This window comes from Chinchilla lanigera, unplaced genomic scaffold, assembly GCF_000276665.1.
Source record: "Chinchilla lanigera isolate Chin_1 unplaced genomic scaffold, ChiLan1.0 scaffold00044, whole genome shotgun sequence".
In the NCBI taxonomy this organism is placed as follows: domain Eukaryota; kingdom Metazoa; phylum Chordata; class Mammalia; order Rodentia; family Chinchillidae; genus Chinchilla; species Chinchilla lanigera.
This window is the reverse complement of record NW_004955445.1, coordinates 15,558,339-15,583,433: the sequence shown is the minus strand read 5'-3', so window position 1 is coordinate 15,583,433 and position 25,095 is coordinate 15,558,339. Positions and strand designations below refer to the sequence as shown.

Sequence of the window (25,095 nt, the reverse complement as noted above, 5' to 3'; positions counted from 1 at the left end):
AAAAAAAAAAAAAAAAAAAAAAAAAAAAGCTGTGGAAAAAGTAGAATATTGTTTACCAGGTAAAAAGTACAGCTTGTCAGTCTTTATGAAAGCATATTTTTGGAATTGTTGATTGGACACAACACTGAAATCTTTTGGTCAATGGTGGCCAGCACTAATTTCTGCAAATTCTAAATGAAATTGCTAGGAAAACAAGAAATGGAAATATAACAGGGTTTTATGACCATTCAAATCTCCAGTTGTAAAAAATACAGTCATTGGACCCTAGTGTGGGGTCTATGGGTATTTACTATATTGTGATAGGCCTCCTTTTGTAGTGTATGTATAGATGTTTCCATCATAAAGGGTTAAAAAAAAGATGGAACATAGGAAAAAAAAAGATGGAACAACTGACAATAGACACCCGTCATCTTTTTCCCTTCTTATTTTGGAAGCTCTATTACATGCTGTTTTTCTTCAGGACTGACTTTGCCTTTTCTGGATTTTGTAATGAAAAACTTCCAGGGTAACTAGCTACCAGTTAATTTCTCCCACCAAGGGGCTCTCTTCCTTTATTTCTCCTCCCCAGCCAATAAAAGATATTTAAAATGCTTTTGCTGGCCCCCTCTCTCCTTTTCTACTACATTTTGCCAAGAACATGTCACACATTTAGTTGTAGGCTAGCAATGCTTTTTATTGCATCTCTCTTGTTTAAAAGAAAATAATTATTTAGTGTTTATATTACACATTCCATCTGTCTTGGTCCCCTTTTTGCTGCTATAGCAGAATATTCCGGACTATGTAAATTGTACAGAAAAGCGTGTTTGACTCACAGTACTGGAGGCCCAAGACTGAGGGATGACTGTGGGTGACAGCCTTCAGCTTCTTGTTGTGTTGTAGCAGAAGGACATAGTGGTGGCGGTGGGGAACTGATTAGAATTTACCCACTTCTGTGATGATGGCCTTGATCCATTCATGCCCCCACCCCATGATTTAATGATCTTTTAAAGGTCCCACCTTTTTTTTTTTTGGTGGCACTGGAGATTAAACCCAGGGCCTTTGCACTGAGCTATATCCCCAGCCCTTTTAAAATTCTGAGACAAGATCTTACTAAATTGCCCAGACTGGGCTCAAACTTGCCTCAGCCTCCTAGAGTGCTAAGATTGTAGATATGCACCACCATTCAGCTGGTCCTGCCTCTTAATACTGTCACAGTAGCAATTAAATTTCAACATGAATTTTGTTTTCAGTATTGGGGATTGGTACGTGGCCTCACACGTGCTAGGCAAGAGCTCTACCACTGAACTAGTCTCCCAGACCTTTTTAAATTTTGTTTTGAGACAAGGTCTCAGTAAGTTGCCCAGGCTGGCCTTGAACTTGTGATCCTCCTGCCTCAACCTTTCAAGTAGCTGGTATTAGGAGTGTACACCACCATACCTGGATCAGTGTGAGTCTTTGAGGGGTCATTCAAACCACAGCACTGTCTTACCTTTATCCATTTGGCACTGACTTAATCACACGAAGATTTGTGGGTTTGTGCCTCACTGTGGTTTCCTCTTTTCATTTTCTACATCTCCACCATTTTCTCCATTCCATTTTCATTTTCTTCACTCACTGTCTGATTAGACGCCTGTTTTTCTTGTTTTCCTCCTGTGTGAGGAAATTCTCTGGCCCTTTGGCTGTTTGCTCCCTGGTTAGGCAATGGCAGCCCGACTGGTACAGGACAGCTTTCTCTCCATGGACTGGGGAGGTGATTCACACCGTCCTCCAGCACTGATTTTGCTCTGATTCTCCTAGTTCTGCCGACTTGTTTTTTTCGGGAAGCTTGTATGACTTTTCCCTTTAATCATGGAATTTCGGAACCTTCCCAGGTCCTGCGTCGTGTGTCTTTTTCCATCCTTCCTGCCTGGAACTCAAGGCGCCTTCCAATCTGTGAACCCAAGGCATTCTTCATGGAAAGTTTGCCTTCTCATTTTAAAAATGATTGCTTCTCTTCCATTTGTGCTTTTTTTCCTTCTAGGATTTTAGTGCTTACTTTTATTATTCATGAATTACGCCTCTTAGATCCCTGTCCTCCTAGCTGCTTACTTTGCTCTATGCCCTTTCTCTTGTACATTTTTGCTTTGGGTTTTGCATTATTACTTCCACTTGGTTCCCCCAAATTTCCATCTCTCCTCCAATTCATTTTAAATCTAAAACCACATTTCCTCCTTTAGGAAAGAATTTTATTTCTCATCTGATTTTTTAAGAAGTATTCCTGTTGTTTTGTGTTCTTTTTCCTGAGATCTTGCAGGTTGCAGCTGGTCTCTCCCTGCAGCTTCCAGCGCATCGCAGGCTTTTCCTTCCTGGGTGCTGGATCTCCTCAGGCGCAACCTTCCCTTCCTCTGTCTTCTTGCAGCAATCATCATCCCCAAGGCTCACATCCAGCCAACACACTTGCTGTGCCTTGCTGTGCTCCAGGAGGGAGCACTCCTCTTCTGCAGCCGTCAGCCCCCGGGGGCCGGGGGATATGTGTGTCTCTTCAGGACCACCCAAGGCTGCTGGCTGGGCCTCTTCTCTGGTGGGTCCTGTGCCAAGCTCTCTCCCACAACTGTGGCGATCTGATTCTCACCCAGAGTGCTCTCTGCTGCCCATCCCTACTGTCTGGCCCAGAGGGAGACTAAGTCCTGAGCCAGCCCTCTCAGCACTTCGGCCCTGCCCTACCCGCCAGGTCTGGCTGCTGGCTGATCCTGGAGCTTAGCCCAGCTGCTGCAGCACTTTTGGAACTGGGAAAGGAGGGCAGTGGGACTTTCAGGCTGCCATCGTTGGGAAGGTTTAACTAAAGAGAGGCTTGTGGTGTGAACATACGGAATCCTGATTATTCAGGAGGCTGAGGCAGGAGAATTGCAAATTTGAGGCCAGCTTTGGCAACTTGTTGAGGCCCTGTCCAGACAGAGAGACAGAGAGAGAGAGAGAGACAGACAGATAGACAGAGAGAGAGACAGAGAGAGAGAGAGACAGAGACAGAGATAGAGAGAGACAGAGAGACAGAGATAGAGACAGAGGGGGTTTTAGTTTCAAGGATGTTGTTGAGACCACTGAGATCAATTCCCTAGCACATGATTATAAAAATAAACCTGCCTGGAGGTGTAGCTCAGAGGCAGAATGTGTGCTTAGCATGCATGAGACCCTGGGTTTGATCCCTAGCAAATCCCCCCCACCCCTAAATCCTCAAAAAAACAAGCTAAGTGCAACTGCTTTTAATAAACCCCTCTGCCGGATCCCTGACAGCACAAGTAGCTACACAGCTAGCGTGCACAGGAAACTGAGTGGTCTCGAAGGGGGTTGAGGAGTTGCTACACTTCTTTTGGTCATGGTAATGATGTCACCTGAGGAGGAAAGGAAAGAACCTTAAATGCTCTCAGTTCTGTTCTTGGCACGGCACGATATACCCACGAAGAGAGTTTTCCAAGCTTTTGGAAGCAGTGGAGATGAAGTGTGAGGAGGCAGGGTGAATTCTTTCCAGCACATTGTGCTGGGCCTCTCAGGGCATCTTCAGCTGCAAATGAACACTTCAGATGCCACTAGGCCACAGGAAATTGTAGTAAATGACTCTTCGCATCCCATAGGTGACCCGAGTATCCAACTGCCGTCATTGTTTCCAACTCTGAATTTATCTTTTGTTTTACATTTCTTTATTCCATGATAAGTGTCACAGGAATTTTCTTCTAACAAGCTTCAAAGTGAAGCTATAGACATTTTTTTTGTCTTTAAAAGCCAAAAAAGATCATCATCAGAGCTAAATTATTTGCCTTTCAAGGCCACTTGGGACAGAGTGAATAAATTATGCCAAAGAGTAATTCCTAAGGACTTCAAAGTTGAAAAATGTTTCTTTCAGAAGAAAAGAATTTCTGAAGTAAAACAAATGATGGCAATTTGGATTATGCACTTCTCCTACTTTGTCAAAAGAAAAGTATTAATATCTACTATAAAAGATTGGCTCCTAGACCACCAAATTTAAATTCACACTTTGCCAGAAATGATCGTGACAAAGTGAACCAAATTTCTGAACTGCCCCATTCAGATGGAACAAAAAAAACACATGGAAACAGTCAAACACGTGCACAACTTGGGCACACTGGAAGCACTTTGATCCCACAATTGAGAGTGTGCTTTCTGAAACTCTGACAGTGCTACTCCTGCTATGATTGCATCAGTTTAATTGATCATGGCAGCTTGGTGATTTGACACGGTCTTCACCACCCCGCGCCTTGGTCTCAGCTATTATATATGACAGTGCAGAAAGCTAGTTTTCTACTGTTGGTGGCCCAGAAATCCACATTTGCTCCTCCATCCTGGAGAGGTTCTGGCCCTGATGGCTGCTGAGGAGGACCAGTCACAACACAGAACACTTTCTGAGCCTTTGCTGCTTCCTCACTGTGCACATGAGTTCCCTCCACCTTCAGGCAACCCAAGGAAAGGATCATTAGCTTCTTCTCCCTGGGGGGAACACGAGGCTCAGAGAGATCAGTGACTTGCCCCAGGACACACAGCAAGTAAGACTCCATACCATCGCTTCCTGATCCCAGCTCTAGTGTAGCCTCTGTGTCATTTGTCACCACATGGATAACAATCTGAGGCCCCTGTAACATGGATTTGTCTGTATTAGCATAGATAAAAAATGGTGTGCTACCAATTCAATCTCATCTCTGAGAGCTTTTATTCCAGGAGGTACAATGTGTTTTATCAGGATGAACGGAGGCCTCCTAGCGAGTAGAACATCCACGCTGTTGCTGAGTTGACATAAACTGAACTGTTACCCAACGATTCTTCTGTTATTAAAAAAGAACAAACTGCCCACATGCTTAACAAATTTTGGAATATTGACATAATGGAATACTAGTCGGCAATGAAAGGAACGAACCACTGGTTCACATAGCAACACGGAAGAATCCTAATAGTCTTATGTTGGGCAAAACGAGTCAGACACACATCAATACCCTGTACTTACCTTTATTTATATTAAATTCTATAAAAGGCAAGCTGGGCATGGTGGCTCATGTTGTCTATCATTCTAGCACTCTGAAGGCTGAGGCAGGAGGGTTGCCATGAGTTTGAGGACAGCCTGTGCTACATAATGAGGTTCAAGGCCAGCCCGAACTAGATAGAGAGATGCTTGTCGCCGACGCCCCCACAAAAGGAAAACCTAGTGTATCAGTCTGCTAGGGTTGCAAAAGCAGAGTACCAAGTACCACAGACTACGTGCTGTAGGCAATAGAGGTTTGTCTTTTCTGCACTTCTGGAAAAGGTCTAGGCCACGTTGGCATCTCCTGAGGCTTCTGTCACTGGCTCATGAATGACTCCTCCCCTCACTCATCATATGGTTTTCTCTCTGTACCTGTGTCCTAATTTCCATTTTTTTTTTTATGAGGACACCAATCATACTGGGTTATAGTCCGTCCTTTTTCCTAGAGATTCTGAACACCCTTTTTTTTGTACCAGGAGTCAAACTCAGGACCTTGTGCTTGCCAGGCCAGTGCTGTGCTGCTGTGCTATCTCCTCAGTCTATTACCTCTTAAAAAACCCTGTCTCCAAATGCAGTCCCATTTGGAAGTGTTAAGGGTTAGCACCTCAAGATAGATATTTTGAGAGATCACAGTTCAGTTCATTATACCTTATCTATGTTGAAAATGACCAGAATAGTGGCTGCCTGTTGGAGGAGTAGGAATTAGAGACATACACTCATGGGGCACAGGGAACTTCCTGGTGTTGATGATAAACTGTACATCATGATAGGGGTTTGAGTTGTGCAGGTATCTGTATCTGTCAAACTCACTGAAATAGTTCACTTAAGAATTGTGCATCTCGTTCTGTTAATTTTGTTTTAAAGAAAACCAGAAACAAATACCACTTTCTAGTTAATGATGTGCGTTCATAGTGTTAAGGGGTAAAATGTACTGATGTCCACACATGACTTTTGATTGCATGGATGGGATACATAGGTAACAATTCAAGTATAGCACCTTATTAATAGTTTTACAATCTAGGTGATGAGTATACATGCTGTTCAGTTCTTTCTAATTTTCTGTATATTTGAACATTTTCATTATAAACTGTGTGTGGGGGGGTGTTAAGAAAATAGAATTTTTGTTTGAAAATGTGAGCCAGATATTTCTCACAGAGGCTTCCCATTGTCAAGGTCCAATCAGGGAGAACCACCTCACGCCCAAGTCACTTATGTACAGTGCCCCAACCAATGTTCAGTCTCCAGGATGCCTGTGCTCAGGGATGAAGGGGAGGGAGGCAATTCAGGCAGAGGCTTGTGGGTGCTAGGGAGCTGTAGAGATCACCTGAGGTGCTCGAGGAAACTGAGGCCCAGAAACATTGGAGTATAGCTGTTTAGAATCCTGGGAAATCCATGCTCTTTTTTCTGTTTTGTTTGTTTGTTTTTGAGATGGAGTCTCACTATGGTGCCCAGGCTGGTCTCACACTCAAGCTCAAGCGATCCTGCTTCTCAGTTTCCTGAGTGGCTGGAACTACACCATGCATGCACACCACACCTGCTTCATGGTCTTTTTCTCTTAAGTCACAATGATGACGTAGGCTCAGTAAATTGGGGAGTCTGGGGCAGCGCGTGAATGACTTGAACAGTCACACATAGTAGGCACGCAAGTGTTTGCTAAGTAAGCACTGAAATTAAATTAGAAAGGATGTTTGAGAAGATGTAGGCAGCAGGAGTCAATGAACTGCCTGCCTGGTGGGGGCACTCTGCCCGTTTCTGCCCAGCCCACTTCTGGGCTGGCCTGAGACACCTCAAGAAATGGGCTCAGGAGAGGCCACTGGTCCCTGGGTTCCTGGACAGCCAGGGGAAGGGCGCTTTGCCACATTCTTAGGAGAAAACACATCCAAAACAATTTCTTTTTCTAAAAACTCTGTGCTAACGGGTTCCAGATGTCCGTTTGTTATATAATGGGGTTTGTTTTAATAGCGTCAACTTCCAGATGTGCAGCCTGGAATCAAGAAGCCCATTGGCCCCCTGGGGACACTGTGAGCCAAGCTGAGAGCTGCCCGGGGAGAGGCAGCCCTATATGCAGAACCAGGGCCGGAAGACAAGCTGAAGGTGCCTTTATGCTGCCCGCTAGGCTACTCACCTGAAAGGTGGGAAAGGTTCCCCAGGCCTTGACTGTCAGCTCTGACTGTGAGCAGGGACTCCCAGGAGACAATCATAGGAAGGCAGCTCAGGAGGATGTACTTTGCAGTCCCAGTGGCACCAGTCCTCCTCACTGGGTGATCTTTGTTAAGTCACTTGGCATGCTGAGGCTCCTGTCTTTGCATGTAAGCTGGAGTAACACCATTCCACCTGGCATGCTCATCGCAAAAAGGGAAATGAGGTAAGCGGGACAGAGTAGGGTTGGAAAGCCTTGGGCCTTTCGTCCTGGGCAGAGTGGAAAGACCAGCGGCACTGCTGACCCAGCATCCTCCCCCACGCCTGTCACCAACCAGGAGGCCTCTGGGTATCATGGGCTACTTTTTCCCTGGAATGTTGGAACACAGCCAGTGGTGGAGAGCTCTCCGCCTCCTCCAGCAGCTTGTTCCATGGCCCTGCAGCTCCAACAGATAGAACATTCTTACGATTGCTGAGCCAAAGGTGGCCTCTGGGTGACCCTTGACTGGTCTGAGTTTTGCTCTCTGGAGCTTTGCTGAATAGTGTACACCCTTCTCTTATCTGATGGTCCTTGGGTGTAGGAAGACCAGGTCTCCAATCCTTTTCCTCTTAGATGGCTGGAGCTGTAACACCAGACAAAGATTAAGATACTCTGATGAGGGATATTCAAGTTCCCAAACAAGAAAAGTCTCAGAGTCTGAACGCAGTCACAGGAGAGAGGTGTCAAAGTGGGCACTCACTACATAATGAAAATACCCGCCCCATGAAGCTATGATGAGCACAATGCCATTTCAACAAAATTCCAATCAAATGGTGGGGGTTGTGACATAAAGTTCATACGGAAAGTAAGTGTAGAGTAGTCACTGTATTTCTGTAAATGAAGAACAGCAAGGCAGGACCTGCCCTCCCAGCTGCTGAAACATATGGTAAAACTCAAATACTTTAAACAGTACATTACTAGAACCAGAACAGCAGAGAAAGACAGACAACAAAGTCCAGAGATAGAGTTGTCTACAGATGAAAATGTGGAATATGGCAGAGAAATACACTTCAACTAAAACAAATAAGAAATGTTAACTGTAGTTACCTTCAGGGAACAAGGGCTTGATATGGGACTGCAGTGAGTGAAAAAAGAAGTATTTATCTTTTATTTTGTGTCTTGCAGAGTTGTTTGACTTTTCTAACCTTATATCTGTGTTCTTTCTTTTCGTTTTTATGGTACTGGGGATTGAACCCAGGACCTTCTCCCTGAGCTACCTCCTCAGTTCTTTTATTTTTTGTTTTGGAACAGGGTCTTGCCAAATTGTCCAAACTGGCTTGAACTTGCCGGCCTCCTGCCTTAGCTTCCCAGAGTGCTGAGACTACAGGTATATGTCACCATGCTTAGTTATCGTATGTATGTTTTTTGTTTAACTCAACATATTTTTAATGTCATCTAGAGATGTTGATCCTATTTGGATTTTCTCTTCCATACACCTCTATTTGAGAGAAACCCAATAAGTGCTATAACATAATACTAAAGAAGGTATAACAAACTGTTAGTGGGCAGTGCTTTGGGAAGGTGAGAAGGATGGAGTTTTACCTTCTAAGCCACACACTTCCATATTTCTTTTCCCCATTCTTTTTTTTTCCTAGATAGCAACTGTACCTTTAAAAATTGAGCAGAGGGGAAATGAGACTTTGAAAAAAATAAACAAACTAGTGCAGAAATGATGGAGTGCTCTGAAAATGGGAGCAGATAACTGGCTAACAGTTTGGAAAAAATAAATTTAGATTCCTACCTTACACCAAAATAAACTGCAGATGGCTTAAAGGTTTAAATGTTAGAAAAGAATGTTAGAAGTTAAACCATAAAAAGGCCCATAGCAGTCATGCAATTTTAGGGTAGAGAATGTATGAACAGATTGATAGATTTTTTTTTTTTTTTTTTTTTTTTACAACGTAACAATGTGGGGCTTCTTTCCATCAAAATAAAATAAAATAAAATAAAATAAAGGTCAAATTGCAAAAAAATCAAGACATTTAATATATAAAGAGCTTGTATAAGAATTTCTCCTTCATAATTTTTTCCCTGAGCCACAGCGGAGGGGAGCTTGACCACAGTGAAAGCAGAGTTTCCTAGGACAAAGGTGGGGAGAGTGGGGTTGAGCTGGAGCATGCAGGCTGGGAGGACAGCTCGGGAGGGCAGCTCCTGGCCAGAGCTGGGTGCCTTCCCTGTGGCAGGGGTTCCCCAGTCTCTCTGGCAGTCACAATCCTGTCTCATGCCAGTTACTTCCCTGGCTCATGCCAGTTACTTCCCTGGCTCAGCTCCCACTCTCTCCTCTATCTCCACCCAGGACACCTAACACTTTTCCATTCCTTCTCACATAGCAGGCATTTCCCTATTTCCAAGACCTTTGCAAATGCTGGTCTGTCTGTCTGGCTTGTCCTCTCTCATCTCTACATAAAACAAATCTAACTGCTACTCAGGCTTTAGCTCAAATATCCCCTGCACTGCAAAACCATCTTTGCTCCACATGCTCCTTTACCCCACCCAGGGACTCCCCCTTGGGCTCTCATAGCACTTGTCACACTGCATTGGCATTTTCTGCTCATCTGCTTAGGTCCCCTCCCTGGTCTGAAGGACCTCTACTCCCATTCCTGGTGCAACAATCTCCACATTCCTCTGTTAATGGTTCAAGGTGGGGCCTCTGGGAAGTGCGTAGGATTAGATGAAGGCAACAAGGTAGGATTCCACCCCCCATCTCTGCATGATCAGACTGGTGGCTTTAATAAGAAGGGGAAGAGACCTTAGCTGACACACACACATGCTCTGTCTTCTGATATGATACCCTTTACTGTTATGAAGAAGCAAAGAGCCCCGCCACCCAGATACCAGTACCCTGTGCTTAGACTACCCAGCCTCCAGAACTGTGAGCTAAAGAAACCTTTATTCCTTTAAATTATCCAGTCTGTGGTCAGTTATTGCAACAGAGAATAGACTGGGACTGTCCTTACCAGGGGTCTAGAATTGTCTTTCCCTGAGCCTTGTTACCCTCTCCAGGTCTGGCATGGGGTAAATGTTCAACCAATATTATGTGAAACAGTACAGCAGACCAAGGGTGATAGCACAAGGATTGAGCTGACACTCTCCTAGCTGACTTTCAGGTTCAGTCCATTTCTTTTCAGAAACAATGATTTAATTAAAAGTAAGGACACAAGTTATTGAGCTACGATTAAATTATGTCTCATATAGTAGTTGAGAGAGGTGCCAAGTTACAATAGGATCAAAAGAGTCATATATACCGAGGAATACTGCAACCTGAATGCACCTGGACTGCTGAAAGCCATTGCTGAGTCCACAGTGACAGGGTCCCAGCAGGCTCTGGGCCACCACATCCCTGCCCTTGAGATGCCCACAGTCTACCAGGGAGCCACTTGGTGGCAAAAAGAGCTGTGGGAGCGACATTCCAAAGTCTGTGGTGGCACAAAGAAAGAAGTGTGTCTGACTTGCAGGGTGATTACGGCTCACAAGCATGTGTTACGCTACAGGCTCACACACAGTAGTGCTGTGAGGAACTACAATGTTACCCGTAAGGGCAGGATTTGGGTCAGTGTGTTCACTGTGGAGTCTCAGCATCTGGACTAGCACAGCAGGCCCTTAGTAAACACTTGCTGAGTGAGTGACCAGAGTGAGTTCTAGAAGTGTGTCTGGAGATGGTGCTGAAGTTACTCTGGACGCTCGCCTGATGTTAAATAATTTTCTTAGTTCATTTTGCATTGCTATAATGGGATACCTGACACTATTTAGCTCACAATTCCAGAAACTGGAATTTCAAGACTGGGAAGCCACACGTAGTGAGGGTCTTCTGTTGCATCGCGATATGGAGGAAAAGTGGAAGGGAGCACTGGCATGTGCAGGAGCGAGAAAGGACAAGAGGGTGGCGTTGCTTTGGAACAGCCTGCTCTTGTAAGAATGAAACCGCTCGTGAGCAGAGAACAGTGTCAGTCCCCTCAGGAAGGCAAGTGCCCTGTGACCCTCACACTTCTACCACCTCTCAGCACTATTAATCTGGGACCAAATTTCAACATGAATTTTGGAGGGGACAAGCCACACCCAACCATAGCACTTTTCTTCAGTTAGAAAATGGGGTTGTTCCTCATGAAGGTTTGGCCTTCAGGGTATTCAGCTTCAAGGGAGCAGGTCTTAGGCACCTTCAGAGCATGGTGGGGAGGCACAGAGGGCAATCGGCTCACTATGGCACCATGGCAGAGTACTGGGGGTGGAAAAAAGGCAAAAGGAGGAGGGGAGCTCCAAAGAGGGAGGCTCCTGCAAACGGGATCTGGGGCCTACTTTCTCTGGGACCACAGCAGTGGGAGAGACTGCCTGGAGCTGGGCTCGGCCAGCTTTCCCGGGTAGAGATACCATGTGAGAGAAGGTCACGGAACATTCGTGTGAATAAAGAGGACTGGCTTCTGTATTTTGAACACTGACAATGGATCAGGCAGTCATTGCTCAAATTTAGGGCTCAAGAGTATGTAATATGTTCTCAAAATCACCCAGCTAGAGAGTGATAAAACCATAGCTCCATTCCTTCCTTCCCCCTCCTCCCTCCCTCTTTTCATTCCTTCCTTCTTTCCATCCTTCCTTCCTCCCCCTCCCCCCATCTTGTAATGGGGATTGAACCCAGGGCCTTTGCACAGAGCTACCTCATCAGCCCTTTTTAATTTTTTTTTTTTTTTTTAAATTTTCACAGTATCTTGCTAAATTGCCCAGACTGGGCTTGAACTTTTGATCCTCCTGCATCAGCCACCCAGAATGCTGGAATTATTAATTTCACATCTTTCTAATTCCAGAGCCTGACCTTCTTTTACTCTACTAAAAAAAAAAAAAAAAATAGTGAGGCTGTAGGCACACAGCAGGCCTCAGTCAGGTCAGCATAGCACCAGGGCTGAAGGTCAGAACCACTGTTGTTCTGGGGACAGGGCCAGACCAGGGACGGAGGACTGGGGACAACTTGCTTTCCAGGCTTTGTGCCACTGGCGAGACAGTGCACCCTGGGATTGGTGGCAGGACCTGCCAGAGCCCCCACCTCCCGGCCTCCCCATCCCAGGCCTGACCTGACCTTCATCCCAGGGGTGAGGAACTGGCCTGGCTCTTATCCTGGAGAAGGCTGCAGCTGCTCCCGTGGCCCCGGTCCCAGCAGACAAAGGCGCTTTCTTTCCCAGCACAAGGTCTTGATTGCATGTTGTGCTGGATCCAAAAAGCTCCCACAAAGAAAGTGGTTCTCTCCCAGGGTGTGTGTGTGTTTGTATATGCACACACACATGCTCACACACATGCATATGTACATGTATGTTAGGTCTCAGAGACCTGGATTGACAGGGAATTCAAGCCTCTCCCAGCCTCCTGGGCTTGCTCTGGCATGGCTCAGTCTGCAGCGTGCCTCTTTGTGTGTATCTTTCAGTGTCTACTCATGTGTACCAGTGTTTGTATGTATGAGCACGTATGTGCCTGTCGCTGTATCTAGAGTGACTACCTAGGTATAGGTGTCTATGCATATTTCTGTACACATAAGCATATGTTTACGTACATTTGTATACTTTGGCACCTGTGTAACCATATCTGTACCTAACTGCTTTTGGGTGGGCGGGTGCGTATGCTTCATTTATGGGCCTACTGGAGATATTTGGTACTAGGCCCTCAACTGTGTTGCCTCTGGCTGTACCTACCCATCTTATCCTTCCCTGGGCTGCTGCTGGGGGCTCCGCAGCGTCCAAGGGCTCCTAAAATAGCTCTCTTCTCTCTTCCATCTCCTGCATCCGCCTCTGCATTTGGGAACAACCTGGCCTCTTTCAGCTCTGGGAGGAAGACAGGTTTGTACAGCTTGGCTTGGCCCATACACTTTCCAAAATTTCTCTGGCTCCCAGCCAAACTCTTTATAAAAAGGCTCATAGGGAATGGCCTAACAGGAAGATGGGGACCCTGCCTGGGGGGTTTAGGACCCCCGCTGCAAGTCTCAAGATTGAAGAGGAACATCAGTTGCAGAGCTTCAGCCAGAGGAGGCCCCATAGCCCGAGGCTAAGCTTTGTATGAGGACCTCCTACCCCCAAGGAAGAGGACTCAGCATCTCAAAGTTTCATGCCAAGGGTAGCAGAGCTGGGTGAGACCCCAGGCTCAGGCAGCCCTGCACGGACAGGGAAGGAGCGGCCCGGAGAGATGCCGGAAGCTATGCAGAAGCCAGCAGGCAGCTGTGTGCCGCTTCCATCTCCACGGCCTCATGGCTGCAGGGTTGGAAGCCATTGGGGAGTCCAATGCTCAGACTCCAACCAGTGTTTGAGCATGGGTTGGTGTTTCCCCAGCATTCACCTAATTTGAGTGCAGGAGTCCTCAGGCTTGGTTCACACAGCCCCACAGAGGCACAAGGGAGGACCCCTCCACAGGGGTCCCCACAACTGCTACCCCGGGATTTCCACTCTGTTGGCACAAGACTCTCTGGCATCCCAGAGTGTTGAGAACCGTCCAGTGGAGTAAGAATGGATCCTGAGAGGCAGGGCTGGGCACAGATGGCAGTGCCTCTCACTGGGCTTTCAATAGGAGACCTGTGGGCTGCACTGAAGGAGGTGCTATGGCCACATGGGACGGGCAACTTGTGGGATACCCTGTGAAAAGAAGCCAAGAAGTCTGTGGCAGGGACTCAGCTCCAGGAGGCTCCTGGATGGGACACCCTCCAAGAGGCTGGCTCCTTTGGTCCAGTCCCCACTGACCCTTCCAACAGCTTTCTCCTCTCTTCCCCTCCCACTGAGGCACTTACCTGGCCTTGGTCATTCTGATTGGTGGCCTGGAAAATCTGAGTTCTGTGAATGAAAAAGCCTGGGTCAGAGCTGGAGTAGGGGTAGGGGTAGGAATGGTGTCAGGCAGCTGGAGTTGTCTTGGGCTGACCCCTCTGGGTTGGAGCCAGAAAAAGAGGCTTAACACCCAAGGAAAGCTGAGGCCAGGCCTGTGCCCCTCCTGGGCCTTCTTTCCCCTTTCACGCTGAGCTGCAGACGGCTGTAGTGAGCTCACTCACTCTTTGAAGTCCGGGAGGATTCTGGAGCCCCAATGCGCTGGGCACAGAGAAGGGTGAGGATGTAGTCATCATCCCGAGATTGTTATGGGCACCATGGAGTTGTGTGCCTAAGGATGGATTAGGTCAAGTGAACTCTGGAAAACTGCTTCAGTCTGGCCTGTGCATCGCACTTACTCGGACTCCTGATCCTTCAGTTGTAGCCTGCTTCTGAGAGCCAGCTGACATACCAGTGCAGGACAGGAGAAGCATCTCCCTCTAAATAGATATTGCTTCTATTCCCACAAGTCACCTGCTGGTTACATCGGGAGGCTGTCAGTGCCTGTGGTCCTACAATTCTGTTAGCAGCAAACTTGTATGCTTGCACACTGGCCCCAGCCTATGGACAGATACGTGTCTGCCTACTGGGGTGTCAAAAAGCAGAGTTTACTGCACACTTAAAAATCAGAAGATTTTACATAAATATCTAAATTTCCATCCTCTGATGAATGAAATGCCAGGCAACACAGAGCACATACTCCTGCCTGGTATCCACAGGCTATGGACAGTTCCAGCAGCTTCTTGTAGTTATGAGATGTTGTGTTTCTAGTCCTCACTATATCTCATGCCTTAACTCATGCTCACGTCACCCAGAAAGGCACATGAGTTTACACATTTTACTTTATCTAAGAGCCCGTGAACCATGGGTGTCTCCCCATGGACAAAGACCTGTTTCTTAGCTCCCTTTGTGCATGGTTGTACAAGCAGGGACAGATATCCATCATTCTCCAGTTGGCCCATCACAATGGCTACTCTCCTTACTGTTCTTTAGTAAACCCTGGGCTCAGTGTTACAGACTGAATGTTTGACCTCCCTCCCCAATCCATATATTGAAGCCCTAGCCCCAGTGAGGTTGTTTTTGGAGACAGGGGCTCTAAGGGTAACTGAGGCCCTGATCCCACAGAATCAGTGTCCTCAGAGGAGACCCCAGAGAGTGTGCTCTTCTTCCACGTGCCTGTACTGCGGGGATCCCACGTGAGCCCACAATGAGACGGTGTCTGCAAGCCAGGAAGAAAACCCTCACCAGAAACCTGACTGGCCTTTCTGAACCTTGATCTTGGACTTCTGGTCTCCAGATGGTGGGAAATAAATGCCTGTTGTTTATACCACCCAATCTATGGTATTTTGTTATGGCAGCTGAAGCAGATTAATATAAATTCTTTTAAATTCTTTGTACCATTTTGCTCACTAGAACTGATGCAAATTTACTAGGCTATAGTTAGGTAAGCCTTCATCTTTCTCTTTTGAAAATGGTGGTACTTCCTCCGCTTTATCTCCCAGACCTCTGTCACTCATGACAACTCAGTACCAAGAGCACCATCTCTGTGTCACAGTACACACCGTGTGCTGGCACGCAGGTCAACAGGAGACTGGAATGCAGTGCAACAGTCCCCTCTGAGTCTCAAGTCCTGCCACCTGTGCTGAGTTAGGAGGTGGCAATGATTACTCGATCTAATTGCTCTGCAGGTCATCCTGGCCTCCCAGCAGACTCTCAGGTCACCAATGGCAGGGCACACCCACTGCAGGAGCCAGGAAGTCCCCAAGCCGCTTCTAAGCCCAGCACCTCTGGCTCATCAACTGTCACGTCTGCAGTGGGAAGGGGCTCGTGGGGTGTGCTTGGTGCTCGGCCACTGAGTGCGGGAGGAGGGACAGGGGCTCTCCCTTACACTACAGTCTCACTTGCTCTTTGCTGTCTTCCTCTAAGCTCTGCTTGTTACAACGTGGCTTCCAGGAGGCCTGGGCCAGGGCCCTGGTATGGGCTTGGAGCCGTTTTGGGACCAAGTTGCTCATGCCTGGCCTTCCAGTTCCCTGGACTTCAGTTGGGAATGTGACCACTGGGTTTATCCTCCAGGCCCGCCTTCCTGGTAGGCTTCCCCATGGTCCACTCTGCAGGTGGGCCAGCCTACAGCCATGGACTGAGGACTCTCTTGTGTGGGTCTCCTTCCCTAACCATGGACAGTACTGCTTCCTGTTCTCCTGTGTCTTGCCACCTCTGCTCTTCCTCTCTCTCGCTGGCATATTCAAATCTGCCCTCTCTTGGCTCCTTTCTTGCAACTCACAAACAAGACCCAGCAGTGCTGGGCAGCTCCAACTTTTTGCTAAAGTGAAAGAATGCGCTGGGGCCTTGAGAGTGGCCCCTTGAGAGGCCTGCCTGAAGTCCAGCGCTGCTTTGAAGTCTGTTTTACCTTGCAAGTAGATATATGCATCTCAGATTTTACTGTATGATTCGTATTTCTACAAAACCATGTTTGAGTTTCTATCAAATATTTTAAATGATTTAGTTTTTGTACTGAATATATTAATGGAAATGATGTGGGACAGGGGTCAGCAAATTTTATTTATGAAGGGTCAGGTAGTAAAATATTTTAGGATTTATAGGCCACAGGGCCTCTGACAACTATAGTTTTGCACAAAAGCAGCCACAGAAAATCTATAAAGGAATGATTGTGGTTAGTTGTGCTCTGTTAAAGCTTTATTTATGGTCATTGAAATTTGAATTTCATGTTCACGAAATTTTTTTTCTTTATTTCTTCCATAGTTTATAAATGTCAAGCTAGTCTAGGGTCTGTGGCTTTATGTACAAAGCCAACACCACAGCAAGGTTATGGTAGTTTGGAATGAGATCTACCCCGATTCTTGATTTTCTACTCCTTGGTTGTACCACTGAAGGCAGGTGACCACCGACCCGACCTGGGTCCTCATCTGCGGAACATGTATTAAGACAAGCTCAAGCCTGTCAAAGCCTGACACGGTGGCCTGCAGAGCAGGCACCAATCAAGCAGTGCTGCGGCAACTTTTAGTGCTGCATGTGTGGACAGCATGGTGGGTGAGGTGTGTGCAGTTTCCCCCTTCCATCTCCCTTCCGTCACTCAGGCCCTTCTAGATGAATAGTTACCCAAGCCCCTGTCATCCCTCTTTTCACCAAGGGGAGACACTACTTCTCACATGGCCCTTTGGGCCTAGGTTGGTGAGTCTGAGCCTAGATACCAAGATGACTGGGCTGAACCCCAGCTCAGAGGCCTCTGAATACTGGCTCAGCGGAGAGAGAAAGGAAATACTTCCCTGAGTTAGTGGCCTCTGGACTGCCAGCATGGACCACAACAGCCCCTCTACCCTGTTCCTCATGTGTTTCACGCTATTTTATCACATTTATACTGTGGAGGGGCAGCTTGCCTCCACCCTGGCGTCCCCATGGATCAGATTACTGATCTGTAATCAGTCCTGGGCTCTTGAAGCTGAAGATGGTTGGCTGGGCAAGTTGTTTAGTGTCTCTGGGTCTCAATTCCCTCATATACATTGAGGTAGTTTCAAAATGTTATTGTGGAGCCGGGCATGGTGGCGCATGCCTGTAATCCCAGCGCTCGGGAGGCTGAGGCAGGACAATTGTTGTGAGTTTGAGGCCAGCCTGGGCTACAAAGTGAGCTCAAGGTCAACCTGAACTGCACAGAGAAACCATGTCTCAAAAAGGCAAAAAAAAAAAAAAAAAAAGTGTTATTGCAGGGATCAAGAACATGGCCATAAAGCACTTTGGACAAACCCTACCTAGAGGAAACGCCTACTACAAATGTGACCTGTACTATGGATGAAATGTAGGAGATCTACATTTAATTTGATTTCCAGATAAACAGCAATTTTTTTTTTTTAGTATTAGTTTGCACCAAATACTGCACAGTGTATACTAAAAATGTTGTTCTGAAACATAAATTTAACTGGATGCCTCTTCTGTCCCCCAAGCCTGGCAACTTTACATGGAGGGAGGCTTCACATCTCTGGGTGTCTCCGTCCCGAGCTCCACAACGGCCTCTTTATCCTGTTAGCCCACCCAGAATGTGGCCTCACAGGGCCGTGGGTAGAGTCAGGCCAGAAAGCTTGTTTCCTGCACTGCTTGGAGCCCAACCCCAGATCCCCTCTGTACTTGCCTTGGGACCTGGAGCAAGCTCTTCTTTGCCCCTTCCACATTCTCGATGTTCCTCTTTCCGGTGGGACTGGTAATCCTCACTCACTCGCTATTTAAAAGGAGTAAAGATAAAGGATTTATAACAGAATGGGCACAGTATTAAGCACTTGGCACTTTAGTCAACTCGACCAACAATCCTTTAAGTACACATTGTAATTATGCCCATTTTACAGATGAGGAAACAAAACTTGAAGACAGAGGTGTTGTTGCCTCCTCCCCCTGGAAGCTGTATCTCTGTCAGGGCCTCTACCCCCTTCCCTTTTCCTCAGTCTAGCTCTTCCCTTTGTCTTCCAGGGCTTGGGCTGGGGATAAGTCAGAACTCCAGCACTGCAGTAGTCTGGGCAGCAGCAGCTTATCACAGCCACCCCTGTTCCCACTTCCACAGTGACCTCACGGAGCATCTTCCTAGTATGAAACAGTACTTAAGCTTACCCCTCCCCACTTCCCAGCTCATCCCACGATACCCTGCAAGTATGGTGGCCACGAGAAGCATACAGTATGTGCCCTGCCTGGGGCTCTGCCTTGGAGCTCCTGAACTACACAGGCTGGGCCTGGAGAAGCCGAGAACACAGTCAGTCTAGAATCAAGGCCTTTGTCACTAGGCTGACTTGAGAAAGAAGTCTTTCTGCAGTTTCCAGGTCAGGAAAATGAACAGTAATTCTTCTAAGAAACCATTGCAAGGAATTGTGTGTAAATGAATCAAGCATAAAATTTTCCAGAGGGTGTGACGTTTTCAAGTGTTCCATTTTTCCCAGTGCCAATTTTCCTGAGTGCAATCCCTTGTCCCAGTTTTATAAAAGCCAGGTCTGGGTGCTGTCTCCTCCAGCTATGGGTCTAGCCCTGGCTCTGCTCTCTGGGGTCATAAGATAGCCTTGGGAGCCTGCTGGCTTTCCTTAGATTGGCTGCAGCCTCCCTCTAGCCAGCTCCCACAATGCTGTGAGGACAAGAGAGGTCACTTATGGCAAGCACGCATGACGCTAGCCCAGTGTACTGGACTAAACGCACATTCTGCCCATATTTAAGGATGTAGGACTTACTGGGACTCGGTCTGAGATAGAAATGAAACCAAGACTTTACTAGTACTTATTCTGCCTAAGTTATTTCTCTATCCAGGAGGAAGACTAAGTCTTGATTAGAGATCTATAAAGCCTGTAATACTTTCTTACTTGAAAAATGGTAGCAGAGGACCCCTAGGTCTTTCTCTAACAATACCCTTACGGTTTTCAGACCATTCTTGCACCCATCTGTCCGCACCTGGTAGGAATCCAACAAGGTGAGGCTATGTCTGCTCAGCCTTAAATGTGGGTTTGCTGCTTTCCTGCTGGCTTCAGCGATAACTCTACCCAGCCCTCCTGGGGCTGAGGAGTCATGATTCCCAAAGCTAAGGACCATAAAATTCTTAGACAGCCTTAAGAACTTCAGCTATTGAGGTTTTCCTGTGTCTTGTGGACCTACTCCAACCCAGACATTCTACCTCCCTTAGAAGTCGGAGGTGCATGCTCTGAGGCAGGACACCTGGTAAGCAGTTGAGAGTGCTGGGAGGCTTCAGCTGACAGTGCTGGGCCCCGAGTGTGGGAGCAGGGTGGTGTGCTGCCAACTCCCTTCCAGGGCATGTTTTAATCTGGTCCTCTGGGAGGGTGAGAGACAGGTTAGGTCAATCCTCAGGGCTGAATATTCAGCAGGCTTCAACAGGGTGGCCAGCACAAATGAGGGACGCGGGGCAGACAGCAGATTCCTTGAGTACTTACGATGCAGTTGTAAAATGCCAGGCTGTAACAGATATGCAAGTGCCACTGAAGTCCTCAAATACAAACTGGACTTTTCCACTTTTTTTTTTTAAATCCAGGATCAAGACCACAGACAATTTATTACGTGAGACATGGGGTGAAGAATGATCAAGGAAAGCTATGGCTGTGAGTGACATGGAATTAGATGAAAAGGCTCAAGTTTGCTGAAGAGAGTTTAAATTTGGCTTTTGCTCTTAGAAATATCAAAATAATCATAAGAAGCACTTATGCCTTACAGAGCAAGTAATCCACAGAGTGTCAGTTTCATTTTGCAAAAACAGGGTCACAATAGCAGTCAAACAGAAGCCTGAACACCCGAGTTAACATACAGGTTTGATAAGATATAACAAGGGGTTGCGCATGCTGGTGGGTTTCTACGTCAGATCCACATTCAACCCTGTGACTTACTGGAGGTTTACGTGAAACCTGGGGAAAGCGGCTTTTCCATACAAAACAACACAAGGACAACGAAGAAAACCAGACTCTGCTGGATGTCTATAATACTCATCTGCAGTAAGGCTTTCAAGATACAGGAATTTTTATAGCATTTGTATTTTAAGGATTTAGGGCAAATACATTTTTTTTTTCTACTTGATAAAAAGAAAATTAGTACTTAAAAGGTTCAAAAATATATCGATTGAGTGATTTTTTTCTTTTACATAAATAAATTATATTGATTTTCAGGATTTAACAGCTGAAAAAACCCTTTCTGCTTCCACTGGAGGCAAAATGAACAAAATGTTAGTTAAATAGAGAGAGCAGCATTTCTAAGAAATCTGTTGTCAGCATTATAGACCATCTACACTATGAGAGCGTCATTAAATAGGATTTATTCAATTATCAGATTCTGTCTTCTCATAGGATCAGTTATAGCATTTCTAGTTTATATCTCTGATTCAAAAAACTGGGACTCTGCTTTTGGAAAATACACCTGATTGATTTTCTTCGGTCACAACTTAACAGACTTCTTTGAGATGCTCATTTTAACATTTACATAATTTATAATTCCAAATGTAGAAAAGACAATGACAAAAGCATCATAAATAAATAATGCAAACTGAAGTAGTTATGTCAAACTTTTGGACCTTCTGATAAATTAGCAAAACTGTAACAGAAACAGTAAAAAATACAGTAAATTGTGACAAACACAAAGTGAAACTGGTACTAGTAACACTCGCAACACTTCCAACAGCTCTGCAAGCCCTGCGCCCCCAGAGTGCTATCTGTGATCTCTTTTCAAGTCTCCGAGCATGAGCTGTCCATGAAGGAGAAGAGCATCGGGAGGGATGTGATGTACGTGAGCGAAGGCGAAAGCAAACGGGAAGCGCTGCTTGGGTGGGTTCCGCCCCACTCAGTCCCGAAACACAGGCGAGCGGAGGAACCACAGGGAGTATTGCTGACTTGCGACAGTCTCGGCTAAGTGATAATTTGGAATTTGGGCTCGACTGTAAGATACAAAGAGTAAAGCAATAATGGAGAGAGAGGGGAAAAAACTTTTCACAGTTGTAGTGTAAAAGATGGTATGTGCATTTTGACAACCTCAGATAACCCTGAAGATAGAACCTAGCAAGTGTTGAGCAACTATCTTCTCCCAGGCTCTGGAAGCCTCATTCCTGAAGAACGAAAGCGCAAATAAAAATCCAGTAGGATTCTTTAAACACAATGAGGCAAATTAGTGACCAGAGAGGTTTTCAGGGGAGGAGGTGGAGCAGAGTTCTATCGGTGTGCTTGTGAAGCAACGTGCAACTCTGCAAGAGTGTGAGCGAGCCCCTGCCGTACCCCAGTGGCTGGTGGTAACTCACTGTGGGCGAAGCTTTCTCCAACTTAGAGTCACCTTTTAACTGGGGAGAGGGACGCTATACACAGACACAAAATAATGCCTAGACAGCTAATATTTTCTCTTGCTGCAGGTATCTAAAAAACCATGAAGGGGGAAATTATATTACTAACAGTAAAGTTTTTGTTTTTTTATAAAGAAATCAATATACGCATTTTCAACCATTAGTTATATACTTTGGACTATACTACTCACTCAGAAATCATGATAAAATAGGGACGTATTTTAACACAAAAATACACACCAACACTTTCTTTTTCTGTGCTTTTTGGTTTTCTTGCTACATTTTCCCTATTCAACCTAGCTCACGAGAAAAAGAGCTCTTCTTTGCATCTGTTCTTCGGCCCTTCAATGGCAAATCCTTGGACAGCTTTCTCTTGCCATTGTCCTCAGATAACTGGGAAACTTGGAAGAAGAGGGGGTAGGATGTGTCACCAAGTACTGTATTAACTAGGACTGCTGGAATGAACGACTGGATAACTGAATGAGAATTCTGTGCCTCCTAGACTAGGTAGACGACACTTATCTAACGGAGTGGCAAGACCCTGCAACTATTAACATCTGTTACCATAGTTCTCAGACAGGAAAATAGGTAGGTCATATTACTCATGGAAACACAGGTTCTTATGAAGGTGGAGTGAGGGAAGTAACAAACCTTTATGGGATAAGAAACAAGTCACAATAATTTCTTAAATGAAAAAGTTCTAATTGGTGTCACTGTTGGAGTCCTTGAGTCCCCCTTCTCCAGGCTGTGTCACATGTTGTCTCTCTGGGGGTACAGGGGTGCTGGATTCGGTGCAGTTCTGATCAGCGCCTGGCTCCCTTTCGCACCCGGGAGCAGGCTCTGGGTTGGGGTTGGGGTTGGGGTTGGGGTTGGGGTTGTCCCCCTTTGTTTTCTTCTTCTTCCTCTTCTGGCTCTCCAGACCAACTACCTCAGAGTGTCTGGCCTGCTGCATGGCCGGCAGAGCCATGCCCATACCAGGGGAGAGAAACATGGATGGGTAAATGAGTCCAGGAGACATTCCCGGGATGAGAAACGGGTTAAAAGCCACAGGGCTACTAGTAGTTATTGCGGATTCAGACTGATCAGAAAATGGACTAGGACCAGGCTTGTCTTCAGCTAACGTGTCTGCTTTTACATCATGGCCGCCGGGTGTGTCCTCCGCAGTCTTTTCAGTGGCTGCCGTACCACTTTTCGTTGTGCTTGAGAGTGACGCTGGAGCAGTGGACGTGCAGGTGGTTGCCATAGGAGGATTGAGGAGTCCCCCAACACCAAACATCTGGGGCACTGTGGCCATGCCTGGCAGCATCATGGGCAGCATGCTGAGGGTGCTTTTTACCTCTTCGCCTGTAGGCATGGTTGCAAAGCCAGCTGGGAAGCCCACCAGCCCAGTGAGAGGGATGCCTGGCATATTTCTCACATTCTGCAATCCTACCAGGTCCATTCCTGCAATCAACCCATTCATGAATAGAGGTCCCATTCCAGAGGGAGAGTCTGCCACAATGGCTGGCGCTTTCAGGAGCTCACTCCGAGGCCGCCGCCCCCTCCGGCGGGGGCCTGCATCCCGAAGTACAGGCTCACCCAGGGTATGATTGAACTTGTTTTCTGGGAGAAACCCCTGAAAAGGACAGAGAAACACAAGATGCGGAAGGTTACTGGATTGCAGGGGTCAGCTTGGGGTGATGGCTGGGGCTCTGCACTGTCCCCAGCTCCATGAAGGGCTCACGCAGGCCAAGAACATTTGGTGGCTTGGGAACAACCAGGGTGCCCATCACCGCCCAGCAGTGCTTCCAACACTCTCACTGGCAGGAGCAGGGTCCACTGTGTGAGAAGCTGGCAGAGAGCCAGGAGTTGGGAGACTGGCATTGAAGATGCACTGGGTCTTGCTGAGATTCAAGGCTGTGACCCTTTCAGCAGGAGGCAACATTCACGTTCGTCCTGACACAGTAAGGTTCGCATCGAAGCAACAAAGCACAGAATACGAAAGAGGGTTTTGGAGCCAGACGGACCCTAGTTTTTACATCCTGGCTCTGCGGCACTCTTGCTGTGGGGCTCAGGAGAGTCAGTTAACCTGTCAGTTTTGGAGAAAAACGGTAACAATAGCTATCTTAAAGTCACTGAAAGTGAAGTATCTCACACATCACCTGACTCATAGGAAGCAGTGCTTACTTGGGACTACCTGTATTTTTCTTCTCTTCATTCATTAGTAAAAAAGCTTCACAGTTAGCAGTTCTGCTCACAGGGCTCATGGCGTTTCCAGTATTACACATTTGGACCCTTCCCCATCACACATCAGGAAGATCATACCGCAGGGAACCAAGATATCACAGTGCCTCAAGGGTGGCAGTGAGCAGGCAGCAGCGTGGTGGCATGGAAAGCCCAGCTGTGGCCCTGCATCCTCCTTCCTCTGAGAAGGTGGCTCAGGATCTTAAGGGCAGTAAAGAAGCAGCTGGGAACTGGCCACCTGGAAAACCAGGCCTGAGCAGAGAGGTAATTAAACCAACCACTGCAATTATGATAGATCAACCCCTGAATGTGTTTCACAGATGATGTGAACCACCTCCATCTCAAGAGGACAATGCTTTCCCCACTGAAAGGACTTCCTGCCCACAATCCTTGTGCTCCTCTCTGGATAACGCACACACCCCTTTCTCTCTATTGCCCTCCATCTCTCACTACTCTTTATTTAAAGTAATACATGTCCCCAGGATTTAAAAAGTGACTTCAAACTGGGTGGTGCAGTGGCACATGCGTAACGAGGCTGGCGCAGCAGGATCACAAGTTCAAACCCAGCCTGGGCAACTCAATGAGACTCGGTCTCAAGACACAAAATAAATAAAGAGGGCCAGAGGGCTCAGCAGGAAGGCCCTGGGTTCACCTGCCAGTAGCTTCCCTCCACCTACACAGAAGGTGACTTACACTCATGTTGTTGAGCAGACGGTCTTCTTGTACGGAAGAGGAAGGAAAAAGCCCTTCCCTTTTAGGGCCTGGGAGGAAAGCAGCCTTTTCCCAGCCACACTGAAGAGCACTGGCCCTTCCTGCCCAGCTGTCCCCTTCCTGTGGTCCAGCTGCAAAGGTGGTGTGACGTTACCACCTCCTTGATTCAAGCAATGATGAAGTAGGAAGTTCAGAGTGGTCTTGATGGGTCTGAGGACGCTGCACTCACATTGAGCACGGTATCCTCGCTGCTAGGCTGAGCTGTGGAGCTGGCAAAGCAGTGTGAGGTGTGAGAGCTCCCTCGGCCTCCAGTTCCGGGTGTGTAAGGAACTCCTGGCGCCTTTTCAGGACTCTGCTTTGTGCAAAC

The 25,095-nt window shown here is 46.8% G+C and overlaps 1 protein-coding gene across 8 annotated transcripts in view; it reads right to left on the bottom strand.

The window, feature by feature from the left end:
* Positions 1-7,023: 7,023 nt before the first annotated feature.
* Chd6 (chromodomain helicase DNA binding protein 6) overlaps positions 7,024-25,095 on the bottom strand; it is a 216,337-nt gene continuing 198,265 nt past the window's right edge. For 7 of the 8 annotated variants that reach the window (XM_013518270.1, XM_013518272.1, XM_013518273.1 and 4 more), the window contains one exon: positions 19,994-23,409. In XM_013518270.1, coding sequence (XP_013373724.1) covers positions 22,495-23,409 — 915 coding nt within the window. In that variant the 3' untranslated portion in view covers positions 19,994-22,494. Of the gene's footprint in view, positions 7,747-13,917; positions 13,961-18,128; positions 18,216-19,993; positions 23,410-25,095 lie in introns of those variants that run through there. The other variant, XM_013518274.1, reaches the window with a different exon arrangement.